Genomic DNA, 26,820 nt, shown 5'->3' with positions numbered 1-26,820 from the left:
CCACCCCACAACTTCAGGCCCAGTATAGAACACACACACACACACACACAGAGTAAGCATCAAGTTTATATTATATGATGATGTATACATAAAATGTTTTTTTCCCATGTTATGAGACTAACCTCATTACCGAAACCTATATATCATTACCGAAACTCATGTTTATTAGATGTTAATTTAATTAATAGAAATATAGTACTTTGATTTTAAATGCATGTGCAGAATCTTAAAATTATGTTTTCTCAGGTTTGACATGTCATTTTGAAAAAATGTCAGATTTCTTCAAAATATAAAGAAAAATGGTTGTAAATTGTGGAAGGTGTTGCGGTAATGAGAGAAATCAGTCAAAATTTAAAAAACTGTTAAAGTAAAAATAAATATTATTTCAGAACTTGAAGTAACTGTGCATGACTATAAATAATCCATTTTTAAAACTGTGTAATGTATTAATGTAAAATGTATTTGCTTTTCTATCAGTTTTAATGTTTTCACAGTGTTGCGGTAATGAGATTTTTTAGGACTTATTTTGGAAATTATGTTCAAAAAGGTGTTAAATGGTAAATAAAAGTTTTTAAATTAATGTTCACAAATACTCCAGACTTTGTTGCTAATGTCTGAAAAAAAAGTTAATTTAAGCATTTTTAAAATTTTCATGTTTGAAATTTTTAAAACCAAGATTTCGTGAGAATCACCCATATATATAAATATATATATATAAATATATATATATATATATATATATATATATATATCTATATATATATATATATAAATATATATATATAAATATATATATATATATATATATATGTATGTGTGTGTGTGTGTGTGTGTGTGTGTGTAGTGTAAGTGCTAAGAAATATATACATGAATTTCTTACCTGTGCACCACTGATCTTTCTAAAGCAATGTCCTAGACCAACTGCTGCCATACCTGCTGCCAGTGCTGGGTACAGTGGTCCAGAAGAGACACTCTCATGCCCTGAAAGTGAAGAGCCTAACACAACTGATACAAAGACCAGAGAGCCCATCATCTCTGCCAGTATGCCCCTCCAAAACTTGGGGTTTCTCAACTCCTGAATCAGCAGTAAAACATTAAAGTAACATCAGAATAAAGTAGAGAGGGGGGGATAGGGAAAAGGCAACACACTTCTGATAAATAGTATAATAGTAAATGATCATGATGACAATAATAAACACTTTTTTTGCAAACAAAGTGCTATGTAAGAATATCTAATCTAATTAAATGCAGACAACATTTTTTGTATGAAAATAAAGTCCATTTCAGAAACTGTAATCTACTTTGGATTAGTCTAATTGGAGTACTGACAGGGAGATATACAAACTGTATATGCAATACTATAGTCCTGATTAAACATGTATGAATTGAGTTTTCTAAATTTATGATTTAGCTGCTCTAATGAAGATGTATACCTTGCAGCAAGTAAGCATACAATAGCTACTTCAGATCTAACTAAATGTACTAAATGTTGTTTCTCATCTGTGTTCTTCATAACATGCATACTCTTCACAATACTGTCATGCTGGAGATAGAGGTATTAAATGATTTAAATGTCTATTAAATATCTTTGACAAAGCAACACCTTTGATTTTGATTTTTGCACAATGGATTGATGGAACCATGGGAAGAAAGTAAAAATAGCATTTAAAAGACATATAAAGATATATTTAGGGCTTGACTGGATTGTCGATTTTGGACACAGAATGCAGTTATGCAGTTAGCAGCTGAATTTTTCTACCAGTGGGTACCACATTTAATGTGTATAAAAAAGCCAGCATTTATTTTGAAAAGCAAAATCAAAATCTTTTCAATTGGTTAACTTAAGCTGTACACAAACCAAAAACAAACAAATAAATAAATAGTGGGTTTTTTTTTTCAATATTTTCCAGAGAACACAATGTTATTAGATTTTAAGTGGCTCTTTGGCAAATAATATCATACAGCAATAGTAAAATAATAATAAAAAAAATAATTTAAAAAAATTAGATGGCTTCTGAGTCAGTATTTTATGCAGAAACTGGCCTTACCTCCTGTAGATTCATGCTGAACTGAGGGCTTGTTTACCTGTCTCTGTATGTGGGAAGATACAGACGGAGAGTGTGTTGGCATAAAAAATGGCTCCATCCTTAAGTCTGTCTGAATGCAGAGACCACACCCCATTTCAATCAGTGCCAACACATTCTCACCATTTCTGTCTGCAACTACAGAACATCCATACACCATAAAAACAAGCATGATATAATTGCTGTTTAATCTGGCAGATTAAAACAAAGTAAAAAAAGAAAAAAGAAAAAAAGTGGCTTTAATAAAATAATAGTATAAAACTAAAAATGTTTAAAATGTTTGTGTAGACAACGTAATCAAATGTACAAAAATGAAAAATAAGTATGCTTGAAATAAATTCAATGTGAGAATTCTACTGAGACTGCTATTTGCATAGCATAAATACACTCCACCCTCCCTTTCCTTTCATCATTCCACTTGTATAGTCCAGTCATTACTGCCATGGTGACAACCTCTTTGGAGTGATTTGGTTGCTATGACGGCTTTTGTGAAGCTTTGGTCCTGAAAGGCTTAGTTTAGTCAGATTTTATAGGCAGGGTACATTACACATACTCAATATTCACCTCAGTTGCCCATAGACAAGACACAAATGATATTTCTCCATTAAATCTATCATTTAGTGTTAATCTTAGAAATGCTATGAGAAACACATCATGTAACTGAACCCTTTTTATTCTTTTTTTTATTTTTTAAATATTCCATAATTTTGGAAGTATTTTCTCCTGGCTCATGAGGCAATAGTTCATAATAAATTGATTTTTCTTTTTTTTTTTCAAAATTCTTCACAATTTTAAGTGGCATTCAAATAAAATGCTACTTTGAATCACAGACCCAAATGGCTTTTTCCATTTGTGCAGCTATATACAGTGAGGGAAAAAATTATTTGATCCCCTGCTGATTTTGTAACACTAAATTGCAATGAAATTAGAACAAATACTGTTTCAGAAGTAATTATCAAATCCCATGAACCGCTTTAACTAAGATTTCATTTAAATTTACAGTGAGGGAAAAAATTATTTGATCCCCTGCTGATTTTGTACGTTTGCCCACTGACAAAGAAATGATCAGTCTGTAATTTTAATGGTAGGTGTATTTGAACAGTGAGAGGCAGAATAACAACAAAAAAAATCCAGAAAAACGCATTTCAGAAAAGTTATACATTGATTTGCATTTTAATGAGTGAAATAAGTATTTGATCCCCTATCAATCAGAAAGATTTCTGGCTCCAGGTGTCTTTTATACAGGTAATGAACTGAGATTACAGTAGGAGCACTCTCGGGGAGTGCTCTTAATCTCAGCTCAGCTGTCCACAGAAGGAAGCAATCAATCAGATTCCAAACTCTCCATCATGGCCAAGACCAAAGAGCTGTCCATGGATGTCAGGGACAAGATTGTAGACCTACACAAGGCTGGAATGAGCTACAAGACCATCGCCAAGCAGCTTGGTGAGAAGGTGACAACAGTTGGTGCGATTATTCCCAAATGGACGAAACACAAAAGGACTGTCAATCTTCCTCGGTCTGGGGCTCCATGCAAGATCTCACCTCATGGAGTTTCAATGATCATGAGAACGGTGAGGAATCAGCCCAGAATTACACTGGAGGATTTTGTCAATGATCTCAAGGCAGCTGGGACCATAGTCACCAAGAAAACAATTGGTAACACACTACGCCGTGAAAGACTGAAATCCAGTAGCGCCCGCAAGGTCCCCCTGCTCAAGAAAGCACAAGTACAGGCTCATCTGAAGTTGGCCAGTGAACATCTGAATGATTCAGAGGAGAACTGGGTGAAAGTGTTGTGGTCAAATGAGACCAAAATCCAGCTCTTTGGCATTAACTCAACTTGCCATGTTTGGAGGAGGAGGAATGCTGCCTATGACCCCAAGTACACCATCCCCAGGTGACAGGACAACTGCAGCGCATCAAAGGGATGATGGACGGGGCCATGTACCATTAAATCTTGGATGAGAACCTCCTTCCCTCAGCCAGGGCATTGAAAATGGGTCATGGATGGATATCCCAGCCTGACAATGACCCAAAACACACGGCCAAGGCAACAAAGGAGTGGTTCAAAATGAGATGTGAGATGTGTGCAAACCTGGTGGCCAACTACAAGAAATGTCTGACGTCTGTGATTGTCAACAAGGGTTTGCCACCAAATACTAAGTCATGTTTTGCGAAGGGGTCAAATACTTATTTCACTCAATAAAATGCAAATCAATGTATAACTTTTTTTTGAAATGTGTGTTTCTGGGTTTTTTGTTGTTATTCTGTCTCTCACTGTTCAGATAAACCTACCATTAAAATTACAGACTGATCATTTCTTTGTCAGTCGGCAAACGTACAAAATCAGCAGGGGATCAAATAATTTTTTCCCTCACTGTACATTCCATTATTTTTCTTTTAACTTTATTTATGAATTTTAAGACAAAATTACAAAAACAAAACAAAACAAAAAGGAAACAAAAAAGCCAGACAGGTGTGGCTTGGGAAAACAATGAAAATGCACAATCAGTAAGATACAATAGAGTTTAACTGATGAAGAAAGAAAACAAAGAGAAAAAAAAATGCTGGAAGATTCAGTCTATGTCCGACAATGAAACATGTTCCCTGACATATTTCTTGAAAGCGCCCCAAGCTTTATTAAACTGGCTAGATGAGCCTCTTATAGAATGTTTGATTTTCTCCAACTTTAGGAAAAAGAGGACATCACGAATCCATTGTGTTGGAGTTGGAGGCCTCTGATCCTTCCACTTCAGCAATATTAGTCGTTTGGCTAACAGCATAATAAAAGCTATACAGTCAGACTGTATCTTTGTAAGATTATATGATACAGGAGTTATTCCAAAAATGGCTATCAATGGGCAAGGAGAGATTGATTTACCTAAAAAAACCAGAGACCATTTCAAAAACAGTGGACCAGAAGCCCCTGAGCTTTATACAGGACCAAAACATGTGTGCATGAGAGGCTGGGATAAACCTACAGCGATCACAAGCAGGATCTATATGCTGAAAGTGCTTAGATAATTTCAGCTTTGTCCAGTGTACTCGATGTACAACTTTGCACTGCAGAAGTCCATGTTTTGCACAGACTGAAGACTTGTGAATTCTATATAAGACTAATTCCCAGTCCTCATCAGAAATAACCATTCCTAAGTCATCTTCCCAGAAAGCTTTTATTTGGGAGAGGGATGTATAGAGTGGGGCCAAAATTTACAGTAAAGCATCGATATGATGCCTTTCCATCTTGGAGGGTCCTCCAGTAAATGATCAAATGGAGAACATGGAGGCGGAGCAGGGAAATGAGGGAACATTTTACGCACAAAATCACGAATTTGGAGGTAGCGGAAAAAAATGTTCTTAGGGATATGAAATTGCTCGCACATCTGCTGAAATGAACAAAAAGCACCCTCATCGTACAAATCATTAATTTCCCTAATGCCCTTAGCATGCCATGATGCAAAAGACTTATCAATCACTGAAGGACTGAAGACATGATTATCATGAATAGCAGATTTGGGGGACATAGTTTGCCATCCGAAATGACGTCTTATCTGTTTCCAGATTTTAAGTGTAGATCTTACAAGCAGGTTTTTAGTAAAATTGTCGCAGGGAAAAGAAAGGGGAGCGTAGACTAAAGCTGCTAGGGAAGAAGGCAAACATGAGGCAGATTCTATGGCTATCCATGATAGGGCGTCAGCCCCAGGATCTTCATATAGCCAGTGCAGTATAGGGCGAATATTTCAGGCCCAGTAATAACACTGAAAATTAGGTAAGGACATTCCACCCAGTGACTTAGGACGTTGCAGAAGACTTTTACTCATTCTAGCAGGTTTTCCATTCCATATAAATGAGGTGAGAGCGCTATCCAGCTTACGAAAAAATGAGTTGGGAATAAATACTGGGATACACTGAAATAGATAGCTGAACTTAGGCAGCACTTTCATTTTGATAGAATTTATTCAACCTGCAACTGATAATGGAAGCAGGGCCCAACGCTTTAGATCCTGTTCAACTCTTTCCAATAAATAAAGGAAATTCTCAGTAAAAAGTTTTGAAAATGTACTAGGTACACGTATTCCAAGATATGTAAACAAGTACGAGACTTTGAAAGGGAAAGAAGAGGTAGAGAGCCCCCGGGCAGCATTATTGATAGGAAACATTTCGCTCTTCTGTAAATTCAATTTATAGCCAGAGAGCCTTCCGAACTCATCAAATATTTTGACGACATGAGGTAAGGATTTAGACGGGTCAGAAATATATAAAATCAAATCGTCCGCATACAGAGAAACTTTGTGCTCTCGTCCTCCTCTGGTTATACCAGCTATTTTTAAATTTTGGCGCAGAGCAATGGCCAAAGGCTCTACTATGAGTGCAAACAAAAAAGGTGACAGAGGACAACCCTGTCTTGTGCCTCGATTAACCTGGAAATATGCACAAGAGATATTGTTGGTACGAACAGAGGCAAGTGGGGCTTTGTACAATAGCTTGACCCAAGATATAAAACTCGCTCCAAAACCAAACATCTGAAGAGTGTGGAATAAATAGTCCCACTCCACCCTGTCAAAAGCTTTTTCTGCATCGAGTGAGATCAGAACTTCAGGTATTGATGAAGACATGGGATGGTAGAGGATGTTAAATAGCCGTCTGACATTAAAGAATGAGAATCTGTTTTTAATAAAGCCAGTTTGGTCAGTGGAGATAATACTAGGAAGAACTGTTTCTAATCGTAAAGCAAGAATTTTGGCTAGAATTTTTACATCAACATTTAAAAGAGATATTGGGCGATATGAACTACACATATTAAAAACAGATTCTCATTCTTTAATGTCAGATGGCTATTTAACATCTTTTCCCTTTTTCAGAATTAATGATTATTGAAGCTTCTCGCAGAGTTTGGGGAAGGCAGGCGAGATCTAATGATTCATTGTACATATTTAGCAAAAGGGGGGCTACTTGTCTAGAAAATTTCTTTAAAAATTCAGCTGGAAAGCCCTCCGGGCCAGGGCTCTTACCACACTGCATGGCTGAAATAGCGTTGTGAACCTCCTCTAAAGAAATAGCACCATCTAAGAATTGCACAGCCTCAGTGTTGATATGAGGTAGTGAAAGATCTTTGAAAAAGTTATGAAAGTCCTCATAATCAGAGGTTTGTTCAGAAGAATACAATAACCGATAAAATTCCAAAAATGAGTTATTGATTTCCTAATGATCTGACAGTAAGGTATTGTGTGCTTTAATAGCTGAAATAATATGGGAAGCAGAGGATTGTCTGAGCTGATGGGCTAAAAGCCTGTTTGCCTTCTCCCCATACTCATAGTAAGCATGTCTTGATTTAATCAACATCTCTTCAGTAGCAACAGTAGTAAGAGTGTCGAAATCGGTTTTCAAGAGAAGATATTCTTTAAGTATAATAGATGAAGGGTTATTTATATATTGATTTTCTAACTGCGAAATACGATCCGTCAGATCTGCCATAGACCTCCTCTGTTTGTTCTTTTCAAATGACATGTAAGATATGACTTGACCTCTAATATAGGCCTTAAATGCTTCCCAGATTGTGCCGAATGTTATATCTGGAGTAGCGTTCACGCTGACAAAAAAGTCTATTTGGGAAGAAATAGTCTGGACAAAGTCCTCAATAGTTAGCAGGCGAACATTCAGTCTCCACAGTGGGCGCTGCGTGTATCTAAATTCAAACCTCAGGCCTAGAGTAAGAGGAGAATGGTCAGAAATGACAACTGCATTGTAAGTACAATGTTGAACCAATGGTAAGAGCTTGTTGTCAATTAAAAAGTAGTCAATGCGGGAGAAAGATTGATGAGCAAGGGAAAAGAAAGAATAGCCACGAGTAAATGGGTTCAGAAATCGCCAAACATCTGTGACAGCATAATCATTGAGAAAAGAATTTATTATTTTTGCAGAATTTGAGAGAATTGTTCCTCATTGAGAAGCTCTGTCAAGTTGAGGATTTAAACAAAGATTGAAATCTCCCCCAATAATCAAATAACTAGAATACAGATTCGGCAGGACAGAAAGGAACTTAGTAAAGAATTTATCGTCATCAAAGTTAGGCGCATAGATATTCGCCAAAACCACAGGGGTGTTAAACAGCAGCCCAGATACTATAATGTATCTGCCATTACGGTCAGACAGCACATCTGAGGGATTAAAAGAAATATCTTTATGAATAAGGATAGCAACTCCCCTTGCTCTACTAGAAAATGAAGAGTGAAAAGATTGTGTGACCCATCTTCTATGCAATTTAGTGTGGTCAGAAATATTAAGATGGGTTTCCTGCAAAAAGGCAATTCTAACTTGTAAGCTATCCAGATGAGTTATCACTTTGTTAAGCTTAGAAGGACGGCCAAGACGTTCCAGCTTACAAAATTAATGACTTTGTTTATAGACATAAAGGTGAGAGAAAAATATTGGAGACATGTAAAGTGATATTGAAAATGAGCAAAAAGAATAGATTGTGCAATGCATAATATATAGCCACCACAATAGGAAAAGGAGAGAAACAGAAAAAATAAAACAAAATATTCTGAAAAGCAACAAACCCGTAACCCCCACCTGCTCCAACACCTCCCCGAACTAGGTGTATGCGAGACCCCATACAAAACAAGAAAACACAGACGATAAACTTAGCGTCTAGGATACGCAAAACTTAAACTGAGCGTATCATCAGGTGAAGAGACATAAATTCAGTACACAGACCATAACATAAGTGTCTACCCAGTTAACTATAGACAAACTAAAGACCAGCGCATTATTTTGCAAAACTGTAAAAACAAGTGAAGTATAAAAGGAGTAAAAATAGAATAAACAAATAGATAAGCAATGATAATAACAATAATAATAATAGTAAAATGAAAATATCACACCAATCAACGCATGCTGAGGGATTAAACAGCAATTTTTAGAAATAAAATAGAAAAAACACACTGGTCAAGATAAAGTGTGATCCTTCCAAGATCATCACAGAAGTAAAGTACCTGACAGCACTGCAGAGTGGACACTGTCCTCAAAAGACCACAAATAGGACATATCAGGAGTTCCCATCTTCTACGGTGAGACTGCAGTTCCATTCGCGCCAGCTGCCTGAGTGTTTTTTACATATTCCATTGCTTTCTGAGGATCTGTGAAAAGCTGCTCCGTGTTACCTGGCAGAGTGATACGAAATCTGGCAGGGTGACGAAAGCCGAATCGGGCTCCTTGAACATTCCGCAGATATTTGCGCACTTCACCAAACGCCGCTCTTTTCCTGGCCTCGCTAGCTGTAAGATCGGGGAAGAGAAAGACAGGTTTTCCTTTGTAGGTCAGCTTTCCGCTTTGGCGTGCAGTTTGGAGAATCTGTTTGGAGTTTGGAGAATTCACGGATGTGGTAGACGTGAACCCTAACAATGAAGGGTCTGCCTGGCTGGTTTGGGCTTTGGCTGAAGTGACCTGTGAGCTCGGTCGAGCAGTGGTTTCTCTTCAAGGTTCAACAGGTCGTGGAGAAAGTCTGAAACAAATTCTGTCTGACGATTGCCCTCTTCTCCTTCACCGACTCCGATCAGTCTGATGTTATTTCTCCTTGATCTGCCTTCGAGATCTTCGCACTTTAAAGATAAAGCATTAACCTCGGTTTGAAGTTTGGCCACGGTAGTTTCAAGGCACACGAGAGTATCACTCATGGCCGTCGCCGATTCCTCAACGGCTCTCAGCCGCTCCTCTTGTGAGCTAAGCGATTGCTGTATTGTGGCAACAGCCGATGTCAGCTCTTTTTTAACACCGTTTATGTCTAATTGTAGACCACTAACCGCACTCTCAATCTTGACACAAATGTCATTTTTCATGGATTCGAGCGATTGTTTGAACATTTCAGCTGAGAGTGAATCCCCCTTATGAGTACCTCTAGGGTCAGCCGAGCTAACGTTAGCCGTGGTATCCCGCGTCTCTATGCCACCTCATTTGCTGCCAGGAGCTGCCATTATACACACAATGCCCACTAACTTTGTGTCAGTATATGTTCACAAATCATATCACACTGAGAGAATAAATGAAATAAATTTCTGGGTCTGGTTTCTATATAGCTGAAATTTCACCCGCGAGGAGCTCACTAAAAACGCATCCACATCACGTTCATGCAACCACTGTAGATTCCATTATATAATAATTGTTCAAATTCTGATACATACAAATTTGTCATACTTTTAAATTGCATCGATGATGCAGGGGAATCAGGAATCAGTAATGTTGGCTTTCCGCAGGAGAAGTGTAGGCTGGTAAACTGAGTGTCACAGGGAGTTCTTTGCATATTCTGCCCAGAAGAGGAAATGGGTCTAGTCCTCAAGTTTGGAGCTGCAGAACATGCACAGAAAGCAGCTGATCTCCTGGTTTGTTCACTCTATTTGCCAGTTGAATTCAGGGTGGTAACCAGAAGTTAGGTTGACATTAATACCTAGTTTTTCCATGAAGTCTGCCCATACTCTAGACTTAAGTTAATTGCGGCCCACAGTCACTATCTATGTCTTTTAAATCTGCTGTTTCTAAGGCTTGTTAGTGGAACCAAAAGGAAACCACAAGGACTTGGAGAAACAAACCAGCATTGCCAGCAGATTATGGAAGGTCAGTGAGAAAGTCAAATGCTAGGTTGGACCACAGAGATTCGGATATGAGTGGTGGGGAGCCTTGGCTGTGACACAAGTGGTGCATCAAGCAATGGTGTGTTCAATGTCTCTTTGCATGTGTGGCCAACAGTACCTAGATCTATGAATGTGGTAAGGACTCTACCTTGGATGAATGGTGGACGTGGATGTATGTAGTTTCGTGGTTAGGGAGCTGGACTACTGACTAGAACAGTGGTTTTCAACCTGTGGGCCGCGTGGTGACGCAACCTGTGGGCAACGGTATTGCAGGGGGGCCGCTATTTATTATCAATAGAAATAATAATAATGCTAATGTATGAAAAATGTGTAGTCATAATTAAATATCATAATTTGATATATAATTAAATAACGAAAAATTAATAATAAACTGTTACTATGCATTCACTATTCCATCTAGTTGATTGGTTTAATAACAACCCGCCAATTTAGGCTATCTAACATATTTTTGCTGCATACATGCTAAAACAGATGTAAACATGGATAAATGGTTGTCAACGGGATCGCTGAAAAGGACAAATACAGACGTTTCTTCATCGACAAGTAAGCAGGACACTGAAAAGACTCAAAATAAACTTAAACGAAGAAATTATAGCAGCGAGTACCTAGCGCTAGGTTTCACATGTGTGGGAGTGGAGAATGAGCTACAGCTCTGTTGTATGCTCAGAAGTCTTGTCAAATGAAGCTTTAAAACCGAGCAAATTACAACGGCACTTGGAAACAAAACAGTGAATATGCGTCCAAGCCAATTGAGTTTTTTGAGAACAAACTTAAAGAGTATCAAAGCAAGAAAAAAACTCTTGAAACTGCGTTCTCTGGCAACGACAACAGTAAAGCAGTGGAGGCATCTTATCGCGTTGCAAAACTAATCGCGAAGGCTGGAAAACCACACACAATTGGTGAAACTTTGATTTTACCAGCCGCGAAAGAAATGGTTGGCGTGATGTGTGGAGAAAAGGCCCGCAAGCGGTTAAATCTGATTTCACTTTCGGACAATACGGTTGAGAGAAGAATAAATGAAATGGCAGATGATATAACTCAGAAGTTGGTTAAACACATTCGAGAGAGTCCCTTTTATGCCCTACAGTCGGATGAATCGACCGATATAGCAAACCTTCCCAACCTCCTTGCCTTTGTACGGTATGTTAATAATGGAGAATTACAAGAGGAATTCCTTTTCTGTAAGCCGCTGCCGGCTCAAACAACTGCCGAAGCCATTTTTGATATTTTGAATGCATTTATTGTTTCAAATGGATTCGATTGGTCTAAATGCGTAGGTCTGAGCACAGACGGAGCAAGAGCCATGGTGGGGCATCGCAACGGAGTCGTTGCGTGCGTGAAAACAGTTGGGCCGCTTATGAGCTCCGTCCACTGCAGTTTACATCGGGAGGCACTAGCTACCAAGAAGATGCCCACAGATCTGAGATGTGTCTTGGATGAGGCTGTTAAAATAGTCAATTTCATAAAAACTAGGCCACTTCAGTCACGTTTGTTTCGACTTCTCTGTGAAGAAATGGGAAGTGACCATGTTCAGCTTCTGTTACACACTGAGGTATGATGGCTTTCACGAGGCCGGGTGCTTACTAGTCTCTTTGAATTATGCAACGAAGCACGGATTTTTTTTCCGACTCAAATTTTCCCCTTTCGGACCGCCTCAGTGATTTTGAGTGGCTTGCAAAATTGTCCTACCTTTCTGATATTTTCAATCACCTAAATGGAGTGAACTTGAGTCTTCAAGGCAAATCAGTGACAGCATTTCAAGTCCAAAAAAAAATTGAAGCCACAATAAAGAAACTGGACATTTGGGCCGGGCGAATTTGCAAATCAAAATCCGAATCGTTTGAGAATTTGTCACATTTTTTGTCAGAAGAAGGCACGAGCCTGCCCACCTCAGTTAAAAAGCTGATTGAAGAGCATCTCCAAGGACTGAAAAGCCAGCTGCATGACTACTTTCCATCTCCAGATGTTCAGGTTACCTGGATTGAAAATCCTTTTGCAAACTTGTGTGAGGGAGCCGTCACAAGTTTAAGTGCAAAAGACCACGACAGCCTCATTGACTTATCTTGTGACAGTGCTTTAAAATTAACGTTTTCTCACAAAAAAATTGACGGATTTTTGGATTCTTACTCTCTCCGAGTATCCTGATCTTTCTGACAAAGCTCTGAGGTTTTTGATGCCATTTCCGACAACATATTTATGCGAAGCAGGATTTTCTGCGTTGGTGGCACTTAAGACAAAATACCTGAATAAGCTTAACGTCGAGCCTGATCTTCGATTGCAACTTTCTTCATTTCAGCCCGACATACAGCGCTTAGTCAATGCTAAACAGCACCAACCTTCTCATTAGGTGAGTGACAGATTGTTGTTTATTGTTTATGATGTCTAATTGTCATGTGAACAAGTCAAGAAGGTTTTTTTTTTTGCATGTTATTCGTTTTACTAAATTTGTACTTTAACACATTGCAATTAAAAATTAAAAAGCGTCAGGAAGCGGGTTTGATCGCGGTCTCAGTTTCCCTTGTGTCTTTGTTTTTCTCTTTAACGTGCCGGCTGCACGCAGCTCAGCCGCTCATTGGTTTATCTCTCTTAAATTGTTCGCTCTATATCTGCTCTCGATTTGCGCTTCTCACTCGAGCCTGACTCTAGTCTTGCTTTGTCCAGTGTTGGAGTTCTCTGCCGGTTTTGACTGCTCGTCTCAACCCTGCTCTGCCTGTTCCCTCTGATTGCTCCGGTGACGGTCTCCCCGCTGCCGACCTCTGAATGGATTTGTTTTCCTGTTTACTTAAGAATTGTCAACCCGAGTGTCTCGGGGCTTGGTGAAACGTTATGTACATTTTCTGTTTATTCAACATTACCAGTTTATTCAATAAAGACAGTTAACAGTCTTGCTTCTGAGTACTCAGTTACTAACCCGACACAAATAGCGGGTTCATTTAATTTTTTTGCAGTGGGCCGCGGAAACATATGTGTTTGGTTGTGTGGGCCGTGAGTTAAAAAAGGTTGGGAACCACTGGATTAGAAGGTTGCCACTGCTGGGCCCCTGAGCAAGGCCTTAACCCTCAGTTGCTCAGTTGTATAAAAAAAATTTGATAAAATTTAAGTTGCTCTGGATAAGGGCATCTGTCACAAATACAAAAACAAAACAAAAACAGATTTCAATATGTAGCTATTTTTTTTCCAAAAAATAAACATTCAGATATCAAGTGTAAAAAATGAAATCTATCTTTTAGACAGTAATTAGTAACTAGGTGCTACTAACGAAATCCACAAGATTAGTTAAGTGTCAAGAGGCGCAATTACATGTATAAAAGCAGAACTTTTGGTGTTTGGTGTTCTGGAGAACTCAGTTGTGTGTCAAATTATATGAAGAAACAGGATTTTGCCATGACCTCACAAAATCAATTGTTGCTGGTCATCAGGTTAAGCCATGTCCAAACTATTTGAACTTGACCATTCTACAGTGAGAAGGATTCTTTACAAATTGAGAGCCATCAGTTGCCAATCTTCCCAGGAGTGGACGTCCCAGCAAAGATACAAAGAAAACCCCAAGTGATTCATTATTTGAGCTACAGGCATCTGTAGGCACATTAAATTATTATGATTGGAGATTTAATTACCTGAAAGTCACTCAGCTACTGAGGAAGAACTAGCCTGAATAGCCTAAATCAACATTGGGATTACTGTGGATAGTCCCATATGGGCATCCTAAAATTGGGTGTGGATGTTCTCTTCCTTTGCCTGAAACTGCAGTGAATAAGAACAATTTTCACTCAAGTCTCAATCATTTAACAGTTGATAACTTCAATCTTATACAAGAGATTTAAAGCTAATACTAATTATGCTCATACTCAAGTTCCTTTTTTCTTAGCACAGCAGGTACAGTTATAGAAGAGTAATGACAAATTGTAATTAAAGGTTAATAAAAAAAAAGATTTCTATTAAGCTTATTGACAATGTACATTGTAAAAAGTGCTACATAAACACAATTTAACTGAATTGAATAAATAGTGATGAAGCCACACTAAAAAAAGTACAAAAGGACAAATTTTGATGCACAGTGTTGAGTTTAGTTATAAAAACGATTGAACTGCATGTTTACTACTATTTTCTAAAATGAAAATAAACATTTAAGTTTTAATTTAATAACATTTAATATTTTTATTTATTCACTCGAAAGTTTCCATTCCTGTCATTACGCATGTGCAGTCTTTCTTTGGGGCATTTTGCACAGGTTTTCACCTCATTAACTGTGCTGTGGAAGGGGTTGGATATTCCCTGGTTCAGGGAAGTTTTCTTTTAGATTAATGATAGAAAATAACCTAAATAAATTACAAAAATACTTTGTAAAATGTAACGTTATGTTCAGAAAAGACTATTCAGAGGCATTCATTTAAAGCTAATGTTCAGTTTACTTGGTAAAATTAGAGGGGAATGTATCAAAACATACGGAAATATACAGAGTGTGTAAGTTAATACAGTAAATTGTATTTAAGTGGATTATGTGTTGTAGGCAGAGTTAATTTCAGAATCACATTTGTGAGGTCAGGCACTGATGTTGAACGAGAAGGCCAGGCTCGTAGTCGCCGCTATAATTCATACCAAAGGTGTTCTATTGGGTTGAGGTCAGGACTCTGTCTACTGGTGCGCAGTCATGTTGGAACAGGAAGGGGCCATACCCAAACTCTTCCCACAAAGTTGGGAGCATGAAATTGTCCAAAATGTCTTGGTACCCACACCATATTCCCCTCTCTACCAAACATTACACTTGGAACAATGCAGTCAGGCAAGTACTGTTTCCCTGGCAACCGCCAAACCCAGACTCGTCCATCGGATTTCCAGAGAACACATGTCCACTGCCCTAGAGTCCAGTGGCGGTGTGCTTTACACCACTGCATCCGACACTTTGCATTGCACTTGGTGATGTAAGGCTTGGATGCAGCTTGGCCCGAGGTGCTTGATTTTATATACATGTGGCCATGGAAATAATTGGAACACCTGAATTCAATGATTTGGAGGGGTGTCCAAAAACCTTTGGCATGCAGTCCATATGGATAATCAAAAGTGCAATCATTGATTTGTTGCTTGTTCAGCGGCTGTATCTGTAACAGTACAATGTGCCAAAAAGACCGTTTTGAGTTTTGTTGATACTTGATTGTTTTGAAGTTGAAACTCTGAAGTATTGTTTATTGTTTATTGTATTTTAATATTACTTTGGCACTTTAAAAGTTGTATTACTCCAGCACTTTAATGGCATTACAAGAGTAAATTATTAAGTTTTTTCCCTCTTTTCTTCATTTGCCATTTTTAAATAAATAAAATAAATGTGAATTGTTGACTGGAGTATTTTTGACTTCCAGTTTGTATTCCATGCTGACAGAAAATGTTACTTTGCAGAATTGTCAAATAAACATTTTTCTTTTGTCTTTTGTATAGTGTTTACAGTATGCTTTGCAATCCCTGTGTTTGATTTTTGAAGTGAGGGCCATATAGGAATCTGCGTGAGAAATTTGAATGCAAGATTTAAAGTTTTAAAGTAAAAGATGAAAATTAAGTTGAACCAACTTTAAAATTTTAATGCAACCAGCTGCAAAGCTTTTTTTAATTTAATGAACTTAAGGTATGTGTAGTTGTGCCTACTCTTTTTTTTAAGTTTAGTCAACCCCTCTATTCAACTTTAAATAAACTCATTCTGACTTGTTAGACCAGCGGTTTTAATCCACTTTTTAAAATAATTTGGCACAACTTCAAACACAGACACAGTTGAGTGCTTATGAGATATGTGACTACTAAAATTGCTTTTCAGCTGGTTGCCTTAACTTTTTAAGTTAACTTAAAAAAACAACAAAAAAAAAAACACTACAATAGTATTTTTTATATGTATATATATTATACTCTGACAGCCTTTGCACAACCATTGAGGAGGCAGATCTGGAGGAATTGGCTGATGTAAAAAATAATGAATTGCAGAAAATGCAGGCATTGCAAAAATTCTTGGTGATTGTTTCTGTGCCTATTGAGGTCCTGTTGGATCATGGAATGCATGAATTTGTGTGACTCTACACTGCTGGATTTTGAGCCATTTGTGTCTGTAGTATGTGAATAACCACCTCAAGAGTTTTTTCATGTTAAACTAAAATTGATTAGCTGCACACTATGCAACCACACAACTCACTTCTGTTCAAAATGTGGACTCACCATTCTTCATATGAATTAAGCTATTTGTGAGCTTGATTGAGCAACCTATTGGAGCACCAGTGTGGAGGTAGAGAAGGTCTGAGAAGTGGTGACCCATTCTGATGTACTCTTTCCAGTTAGACAGCAAATGGATAATCCAGCGGCAGACATTTGAATATATGTTAAACTGCCTCAGTTTATCCATGAATAAGTCAGGGAATATATTCTTGAAAGCAAAGAAAAAATCCACAAACAGTGGGCATAGGTGAAAGTTGTAAGATCCAGATTCTGCAAGATGTGGTACTCCAAAAGCAATGCAGGCTTTATAAATAATTGGAGATTTTTGCGGGCAAGGCTAGCCTGTTAGGGTGAGACAGTATCCTTCCTACTCAGGAAGGTGATGCTATCATTTCTTGTAGCATAAAACATTGTCTCAGAACAGGCATACTTATTTAGTAACAATCCAGAACCAAGGCCAGAAAACAAGAAGGCTAAATTGATCTGCTTGCTGCAATGAGTCATTTCACTAGTTTCACAATATTCTGGTTGTGTATGTTCCCCAAGCTAAACAAAAGTTTAGAAAACACGCTAAAAGTTTGTTTTATTCAATATTGTTTTAGTAATTAATATTAAATAAGATCATCCTGAATGCACAGGAAACATGTAGACCAACCCACTGATAGTGGAGAGCTCTGTACAAACAATAAATGGGTTAACGCTGCACTTTCTCTGGTAATGCAAATAATTGGCTCCGCTTTGCAACTCATAGAGTTGTGCTGCATGGTTCGGTTAGGTAGAGCAGTCATATCCACATTCATGTCAGAGCTGCATTGGCCGTGCATGGATTTACTTTTTTCTCAGGGCACGGAAATATATTACAAAACAAACAGGGTTAGATAATGTGGCACACTGATTATCCAAATGGTAAAAATAGCAATTTTTGCTTTGTGGCAAAAATGTTACTACGCAGGTTCTATGCTACGTTGAAGTGTGAAAGGCAGCTGCGACTCAACTTTATGGGAATATTCTTCTACTTGAAAATATAAAATTCCATATAAACTGAATCAATCCTACATTATTAACCCATAAATGTGTTCAGCATTATTCCAATAATATTTTCAGAGTTTCTAGATTATACTATGTCATAAAGTGAGATGGATATGTTCAGCTCATGGCTTTGGCAGACTAAGTTGGCTATGTTATGAAGTAAACAGACATAGGGTGTCACGCTTTCCATTTTTCTAATGTAAATATGTGGTGAAACATCAAAATATGATTGTTTTACAGACAGGAACTTTATACCAGAATAAACTTGAGACAAATATGAGGTCATCTTGCAAGCAGCTCAACCTGGGCAAAGAAAAAGAAAAAAAAAATCAATGTGCTGCAATGGCCATCTAAAAATATAGACCTCAGCCCCTATTAAGAGTCTGGATATTGTACATAAATGAATGCCCTAAAACATTAGTGAACTTAACCAATGTTGTAAAGAAAAGTGGGAAAGTGCCTAAATCACTCCAAAATTTGGTTACAGGCCTCCTCCTGTGATTGTAGTTCTGGAAAATGCTATATCATCTGCATTAGCATAGCGTATATGAGTCTGTAATGTCTGTAATGAAATGTGAACATGGCATGTGGCACAGATCATCCTGGGTGAGCATGGAAATTGGCAAAGACAATCCTGGGTGTAATAGTGTCAAGTTTCTGTTACATTACTTGTTTGATTGTCAGTTAGAAAACTATCAGACAACCTGGCCCTGACATGCCAGATATAAAAAAATGTACAACAAACAATTGTTGTAGGTTGTTCAAACATGACAATTTCATTCCACATTCTATGAAGGGAAATAATTGCAAAAATTCAATCAGTAAAGGATTTAATTAAATCTTTTAGTTTAACAAAAGCCTGTAAATAGCTCATTTGTTTTGTTAAATAACCCAGTTCCCATGTGCTCATGGTTACTTGGTTAATTGTATTGAGAATTGGCTTTTTTCCCCCTCAAATTGTAATATTCTAAATCAATATTCAAACACACTGAATACTACATTAAGGTGTGTATTTTTATATATCTATATATATGTATGTATGTATGTCGAGCCTACCAATCAACATTAGAGCGCCACTCTCAGACTGAATTACACAAGGACACTAGACCTCTGCCAAAAGTGTTCTGCATGTGTTCAGTCATTTGCATGTAAATCGTCTACTAAGCAATCAAAGCACACTATAACTGCTTAAAACATATACACATAATTTATTTGGAGATTTTACCATGCCACTGGGAACGTCTGAAAACCTTCTGTTCATCTTCAAAGATACCTGTGCTCTCCCGGTCAAATGGCAGTCATCAAATACTCTTGTTGCAAGGCGATAGTTTCTAGGATAGGTGGGTTTTTTGGGAAGATAATAGTATGAAGAATGGAAGGAACTGATCGTGATTTGAAGCATAAAACCTCATCTTAGGGTGTGGGCATGACTGCCAGTGGAACTGATTCCTTTTTTTTGTGACTGCTGACAAAAGGACCAGGATGAATTTTTAAATATATTGGGCTATATTATCTGCTCAGAAATAGGCAGATGCTTAGAAATTCACTGGATGATGCTTCAAAGTGCAGTAGGACAATGACCTGAAGTGTACTTTAAAAACAGCCCAAGACTGTTTCAAGTGGAATGTTTTTCAGTGAATTTACAAAAGTCAGTCACCTGACCTCAAGCCAGTCAAAACTTAAAAACTGAAGACAGAGACACTAAAGGCTTGGACCAAATATAAACATATATGTATATTTCTACACCATTCACCTGTTTTGGATGTAGATACCCTTACATTAAAACTGAAAGTATAAAAATATATTTATTGTTTAATGTCTGTATAAATATATACTGTAGAAGACAGTTATAAACATGTTATGCACAAATGTATATGCACTATATGGCCACACCTAACCATCACACCAATATGAGTTTTTCGAACATCCCAATCCAGTTTTAGTCTGTCTTTTATATAAAATAAACTCCACTTTTCTAGAAACACTTTTACCTAGATTCTGAAAAGTGGCTGTGGGGTTTCACCTATTCAGCCACAAGAACATTAATGAGATCAGGGAAGGAGGTGTGAGGGACAGTTGGTTTTCATCCCAAAGGTGTTCAGTGGGGTTGAGGTCAGGGCTTTGTGCTGATCGCTTCATGAGTTATGTTCCACTCCAACCTTTTCACACTATGTCATCATAGACTTCAAGGGGCATTGTCATGCTGGACCATGTTTAGTTTTCACCCTGTAGTTCCAGTGAAAGGAAATTTGAATACTACAGCATACAAAAACATCCTATGCAATTGTATGCTTCCAACTTTGTAGAAATAGTTTGGAGAAGGCTCACATGTAGGCATAATGGGCTAGCATGCTTGCAACAGTAGAATGTTTTACTTTCATATGGGCTCAAGCATGCACAAAATTATGAAACTCATTAATGCAATTATCTAATCACCCAATAAAATGACAACAGTGCACAGCATAAATTCATGCAGATACAGGTCAATAACTTCACTTAAGGTTAACATCAAACATGGAGTGGGAAAAAAATATGTTCTAAGTGACTTGGACAGGTTGGTGCAAGTATTTCCGAAACTGCTCATCTCCTGGGATTTTGACACGCAACACTCTATAGTAGTATAAATTATTTCAAACTAGTAAATATAAATATGTTTTTGCATGTTTTTATACGGTTGCTTGAATTGCTAAGCGCCAAGACCTTGGGCTGTGTGGCTCTCCGTAGTGCGTACCGAGCTAGGTACTTCCTCTTTAGGCTCGAGTTCTCGTCTCTGATCATAGCTACGTTCAGAAAATAGCAGCCATGTTTGCTAATTTGAAACCTAAAGAAAGACTGTTTATGATTAAGATCACTTGTATCATCTTCTCATAGATTGTAAAACCGGGACCTAAAGGCAGTGTTGTCTGTTTAATCGTAGGAATACGAGGTTGGGACATTTAAAATTATTTATTGAGTAAAAACTTTGTGGGCGATGGTGTCTTCAAATTTTCTTAGCCGTACCTCAACAAGAAAATGTGTGGCACAAACAAAGGGTACCCGTCTGTAGCTGCCAGTATAGCATACGTAGAATTTGGGAATTGTGAAGAAATTGGATCGCCATGAATCTCGAATCATTTGCCAGTCTTTGAATTTTAGTGCACCTTTACCTAGCTTGTTAACACTTTATTGATATACTTATATTTTTGGTAAGCATACAGTTGATTTCATTACCTACCGCATGTGTTCTTCATAAAGAGGTGTTTTAGTGCACATATCGAGTAGGAAAATACTATGCATGTAGACATTTAAGCCAAATCTCTTAAGAAGCAAAATAGCATTGCATCACGGCGTTATCAGTTTTCTACAGGCCCAGGACGACAGCGTAAAGACGATATTAAAATGTTAATCTATGTCTGAGAGCTAAATTAATGTAATGAAATTTTTAATTGTAGTATGTTTGATTGCCAATGTACCCCTTTTTCTGACGTACGTTACATTAGTTGAGTTATAACTGCACATCTAAAGTGAGCAAACTCTAAAGTATTTTTTGCTTTCGTTTTATTTGAAATGTGTTAGTTACGTAGTTAATGTTAACTAAATAAAATCTTCTCCGAAAGTATTAATGCGGCAAGGCCTATTTTTATGTTCTTGTTATACAATGAAGACATTTGGGTCTGAGATCATAAGATGAATATAAAATGATGGATGAGAATTTAAGCTGTTGTATCCAAATAATTACATCTTGATGTGTTAAAAATGTAGAATATGGCACCTGTTATAGCCATGTCTACATTTTAGGTTATTGTTTTTTTTCTTCTTCTTGTCATTTATTCTTATTCTTATTATTATCATCATTATTATTATTATTATTATTATTATTATTATAACGTTTAGATGAAGGGTATGATTAATGGTATGATGATGTTTAATTTGCATCAACCTTTCAGTTATATTTTGTTTCCATAAGAGACAAATTTATTTCAACATCATACAAAAGAGGTTAGAGTGCACATCTAATCCACACCAGCCGTTGGTCACTACAGCACCTTTTGTGTAAACGCAGCCATTCTCCAAGTGATCAAAAATATTGGAACAGGGGGGTTCCTGCATGGTGCAAAAGTTTGCCCAATCCATTTGTAACTGCGAGATTAAATCTGGTTGATGCTATAGTCATATGTGGCTGATAGTCCAGGGGAGCAAAATTTTCCCTCCGCTCACGGCAGGAGAGAGTGTGGCATACTATTAGTCCCCTATCAATCAAAAAGATGCCAATCAGACATGGCCATCTCTTTTCTTGTCTGCGTGAGGTGGATAGCTCGAGTGTTACGACACTCTAATGTTATATGAGCAGCAGTTTGAAAATATGTTAGATTGCTTGGTTAAACATTTAAGTAGATAATTGTGGTTCACCTGTGTAGACTGCATTTGGGGTTCCAAAAAAGTAAACCTACATGAGGACCAGAGATCTATCTTTAGGAGAAAAACAAGCCATTTTGAAGCTGAGAAAAACAGGAACAGCAATGCAGAAAAAGCAATCCTCAGAAAGCAAGAAACCACTGGTATACTAACAGATCAGACAGGTTGATCAAGTAAAACAGCAGCAGTTGATGACAGTTTCTCTTATTAGCTCTTCTAAAAGCTGTGAAGAAAACACAAAAACAACAGTCAGTGACCTCCTCAACACCCTCCACAAGGTGGATGGTTTTAGACTGGCCATGTCAATTATTAGACCTTATGTCCTGAATAACATATTGAAGGGCCTAGGGTTAGGGACCCTAGGGACCTCCCCTCCCCATCCCCCCAATCAACAACAACAACAACTGAAAGAAGCTACTGAACAAGCCTGAAAATCATCACAAATTAAGAATACAAGAAATTGGTGATGTCAGGGGGTCACCAACTTTATGCAGTCATAGCAAGCAAAGGATATGGAACCAAATATTAGGGTTTTTCAAGAATATTGGGTGGTCTATGTAAGGTGTCATGTTCTAAGTGGTTTAACACAGGTGTATGTAAATATCAGAAAATAAAAGCTGAAATTCTGGTCTCATATATAAAAGAAGAATCTCATATTCATGTTCTGATCTCAAACCCAGATGATTCAGTGTATACCCAAACAAAAGAATTTGCCTTGTCCTCCAATATTTTGAGGGGACTAAAATATTTTATTTTATTCCATTGAAAATGTTTACCTCATTTTTCAGTTGATATTTCTAAACAATTTTTAAACAATCATTTTATTATGAAGGTGAAAGTAAGTAAGACTATGTTCACACAGCAATTTTTTCTCTTCAAGTCACCAATTGCGGTACTAAGAAGTCTCCAGTACGTGTTCCCACTTTTGATGGTCATAGTAATAAGTGGCTATAAATCAGTGGTTGGCACAACTTGCATTCCATTTGACAACAAATCAGTTCACAGCAAATTATATGCTTAATATGAGATGAAGGGCAAACAGTGTGTGCTGTTTGCCACTGGTCACCTGCTATCTAAAAATTGTGATGCACTAAAATGTGTGCTTCTGTTCAGACTTGGAACTAAAGACTAATGGTTAAAAACCCTAAAAAGTCTCATAAGTGTATGCCTTGTTATTTTTGGGGTATGTGAAAGATTTTTTTGTCTTGTGTACAGATCTGAATGGTGATATGAATGTGAATGGCATTACTGCTGCAGATGGGGGCAGTCAGTCTGGGCCTGACCCTCCTGCTTCCTCTTATCACCATCAGCACCAGCAGGCCATCATGGAATATGACTACTTATGGATCCCAAGCCATTATAATTCTGACATGGGTGCTGGCTCTGGTTGTGGCACTGGCCATGGAATAGACCCAAAACAGCAGCAACCCCCTCATGCCTTTCAGGGACACTACCCAATCAACAGGACCATGGGGAGTTCTCAGCAACCCCCAGTGACAAGGGAACAGTACTGGGGGCAGGGATGTCCTGGCCAACAGCAAGGGGGGTCATCTGCGACAATGCCATATTCTCATGGCATGTATGGTGTTTACCCAAACCAGGTGCTTAATCACCAACAGCAGCAGCATTTTGGCATGGTGCCAAATGGAGTACCCTGTTATCAATCGCAGCATACACTTCTCTCTTCAGAACTGATGCCTACTGCACAAATGTTTACCCCCCTACGAGGAAGCTCGCATCATCATCACATGGGCCATGCTAGTACTGACAGTTCCATACCAATGCAGGCATCAATGAGGTCACCGAATGCAAGGAATGATAATGGTTCCCCCAACAGAAAGAAGAGTCCGGGGAGAGGCACTGTGGTCCATTCCTCTGGGATTCAAGGTAAATATTATCTACAGAGCACAAGTTCCAAAAACATTTGGTATTGTGATGATTTTTTTCTTATTTTCTTGTTCAAAGCTGTACATTATGCTGTCATACATTAAAAATTACAGTTAATGATGCAAACTTACTATCAGTATAATAATACATATCAATACAAGCTCTTCATTTGATATTGAAAAATACCTTAAAGATTGTGTAATAAACTAGGTTATTCATTATTAATCTTGAATCAGGAGATGCTGTGGGAGAATGAAAAACATGGTTCTGTTAAGCATGTTGTTTTTCACAAGCAGGAACTGGAAGATTCTCCTGTTTAGACAGTATTATTAATAGAGTGTAAGGATGGCCAACCTAAGCGAGTGTGGTTGTTACCAGAGGCCGCACGGTAAGCTTGTATGAAATAATTTTACTGTCTATACGCAATGTTACATTGCCCTGCTAGCCACTGACATTTATGCCATTTATATTACCAGTCCTGCCAACATTATGCATTTTGCTCTGCTGTTAAATATTGGAAGAGCATTTCTTCAAGTAAAACAAAAGATGATTTGAATTACTGCAGTTCCTTACTTCACAGTGGGTAAAAATTTTTTACACCCTCCCCATTGCCCTTAAACCTGAAATAGGGGAAATGATAGTTTTCCTGTCTTTTTAACGCTAGCAGTTCTGGACTATTAAATAATTTATCATGATATTTTTAAATTGAAAGAAAGAGAAAAGCTTCTTTGTGTAAACACTGATCACTGAATCTTTTTAAAATAATGTTATATGATATATATATTATGTTAATGTAGATAAAGCTGAACTAAGTACATAGCTTATGCACAGTACCCTCCAAAACTATTGGAATGACAAGGCTAGTTATTTTTGTTGTGCCCCCTGAAGCCACAGTGCTTTAGACCATACAATGAAATTCTCACGTTGCATGTCTCCCTTTATAGAAATAAATCATAAAAAGTAAATATGAAACTTATAAAAATATAATGATTTGGCTATAAACACCTGAGTCTATTTAGGAAGGTGCATTGTGCAAAAAATTTCCACAGTGTAGGCATCAGTGGGGGTCATAGGGAGTGAGGACACTGGTGTTGAATGTGCTGTTTAGGAGTCTGATGGCTTGTGGGTAGAAGCTGTTAGTAAGTCTTTTTGTCCTTGATTTCACACTTCTGTAGCATCTCTCTGACAGCAGAAGTATGAAGAGGCTGTGCTGTGGATGTGTATTGTCCTTGATGATGATGTGGGCCCTCCCAATGACCCTGCTGTTGTAGATGTCCTGAAGTGGTGATTAGGCTGCTCCAGAGATGAACTGTGCAGTCTTTATCACATGCTGGAGGGCATTCCAGTCCTGAACAGTACAGCTTCCGTGCCACACTGTGATTGAACTGGTAATCACACTTTCTGTACATCTGTAGAAGGTGCTGAGGCTTGCATGAGACATGCCAAATTTCCTCAACATTCTTAGGAATACAGTCACTTCTGAGATTTTCTAAGGAGCTGCTGAGTGTTTTGAGGCCAAGTGAGGTTCTCACTGAAGTAGGTTCTGGGGAATTAAATTTTTTTCCAATTTATTTATATAACGCTTTTAACAATGGACATTGTCTCAAAGCAGCTTTACAGAAGTATAGAAACAGAGAAGGGAAAAAATTATAAAGTTTAAATTAAAGTTACTATTTTATCCCTGTTTTATTCCTAATAAGACAGTGTGATAGTCTCCAAGCGGCTCTGTTCATGGCTGTCTCCTTGTCACAGATCCATGCATAGCACCACCAAGCGACGAGACTCCTACCAAAGGTTTTCACCCTTTCCACATGTGTCTCACCGATGTAAATTGGGGTGTGCCACTCCTTCCTCCTACTCCTAGTATCAGTAATCATCTCCTTGGGCTTGTCTGCATTTAAGGAGAGATTATTTTCATGACACCAGGCAATCAGTCCTGCATCAGTCTCTTCTGTAAGTTTTGTCTCCACCTGTGATCAGTTTGATGACTGTGGTGTCATCCGCAAACATAATGATCCTTGTGTTGGCCTAGGAGGCCACGTAGTAGTAGGTGAAAAGGGTGTACAGCAGTTCTGATGTCTGTTTTCCTACTCTAATGGACTGGGGTCTGTTTGTCAGGAAGTTCAGCACCCAGTTACAGAGCGAGGGTGTCAAGAGCTTTTTAGACAGCCTGTGTGGTATTACTGTGTTGAATGCTGAGCTGTAGTCAATGAATAGCATTCTCACATGTGTTTCCTTACCCTCCAAGTGTGTAAGGGCTGTGTGAACGGCAGTGTTGACAGAGGAATGGCTCTGACGATAGGTGAATTGTAGTGGGTTCACTGTGGCTGGGATGGTCCTTTTTATGTGGGACATAAGCATCCTTTCAAAGCAGGCATAGTACTCATTCAGCTCATCTGGGAGTGTGGTATTGTCCTTTGCCGGTACTGTGTGATGTGCAGCAGGCCTTGTCACATGCGTCAGGAATCTGTAGTGGTGTAATATCCCTCCAGCTTTAGTCTGTACTATCTCTTGGCCTGCTGATTAATTCTGTCGATTGTATCTGGCCTTTTTTTTTTAAATTTTTTGTTTTGTTTTTCAAT

General features: G+C 38.0%; 2 protein-coding genes across 8 annotated transcripts in view; one reads left to right on the top strand and one right to left on the bottom strand.

The window, feature by feature from the left end:
• Positions 1–26,820, bottom strand: part of LOC131366029 (aquaporin-4) — a 38,490-nt gene that overhangs the window by 4,889 nt on the left and 6,781 nt on the right. For 2 of the 3 annotated variants that reach the window (XM_058410118.1, XM_058410120.1), the window contains exons 1-2: positions 2,049–2,136; positions 881–1,075 (exon numbers count right to left, since the gene is read on the bottom strand). In XM_058410118.1, coding sequence (XP_058266101.1) covers positions 881–1,075; positions 2,049–2,063 — 210 coding nt within the window. In that variant the 5' untranslated portion in view covers positions 2,064–2,136. Of the gene's footprint in view, positions 1–880; positions 1,076–2,048; positions 2,137–26,820 lie in introns of those variants that run through there. The other variant, XM_058410119.1, reaches the window with a different exon arrangement.
• baz2a (bromodomain adjacent to zinc finger domain, 2A) overlaps positions 20,714–26,820 on the top strand; it is a 63,521-nt gene continuing 57,414 nt past the window's right edge. For 3 of the 5 annotated variants that reach the window (XM_058410116.1, XM_058410113.1, XM_058410117.1), the window contains exon 1: positions 23,582–24,238. In XM_058410116.1, coding sequence (XP_058266099.1) covers positions 23,677–24,238 — 562 coding nt within the window. In that variant the 5' untranslated portion in view covers positions 23,582–23,676. Of the gene's footprint in view, positions 21,142–23,566; positions 24,239–26,820 lie in introns of those variants that run through there. The other 2 variants (XM_058410114.1, XM_058410115.1) reach the window with 2 other exon arrangements.

This window comes from Hemibagrus wyckioides, linkage group LG15 (genome assembly GCF_019097595.1).
Source record: "Hemibagrus wyckioides isolate EC202008001 linkage group LG15, SWU_Hwy_1.0, whole genome shotgun sequence".
NCBI classification, from domain to species: domain Eukaryota; kingdom Metazoa; phylum Chordata; class Actinopteri; order Siluriformes; family Bagridae; genus Hemibagrus; species Hemibagrus wyckioides.
This window is presented reverse-complemented; position numbering and strand designations above follow the sequence as displayed.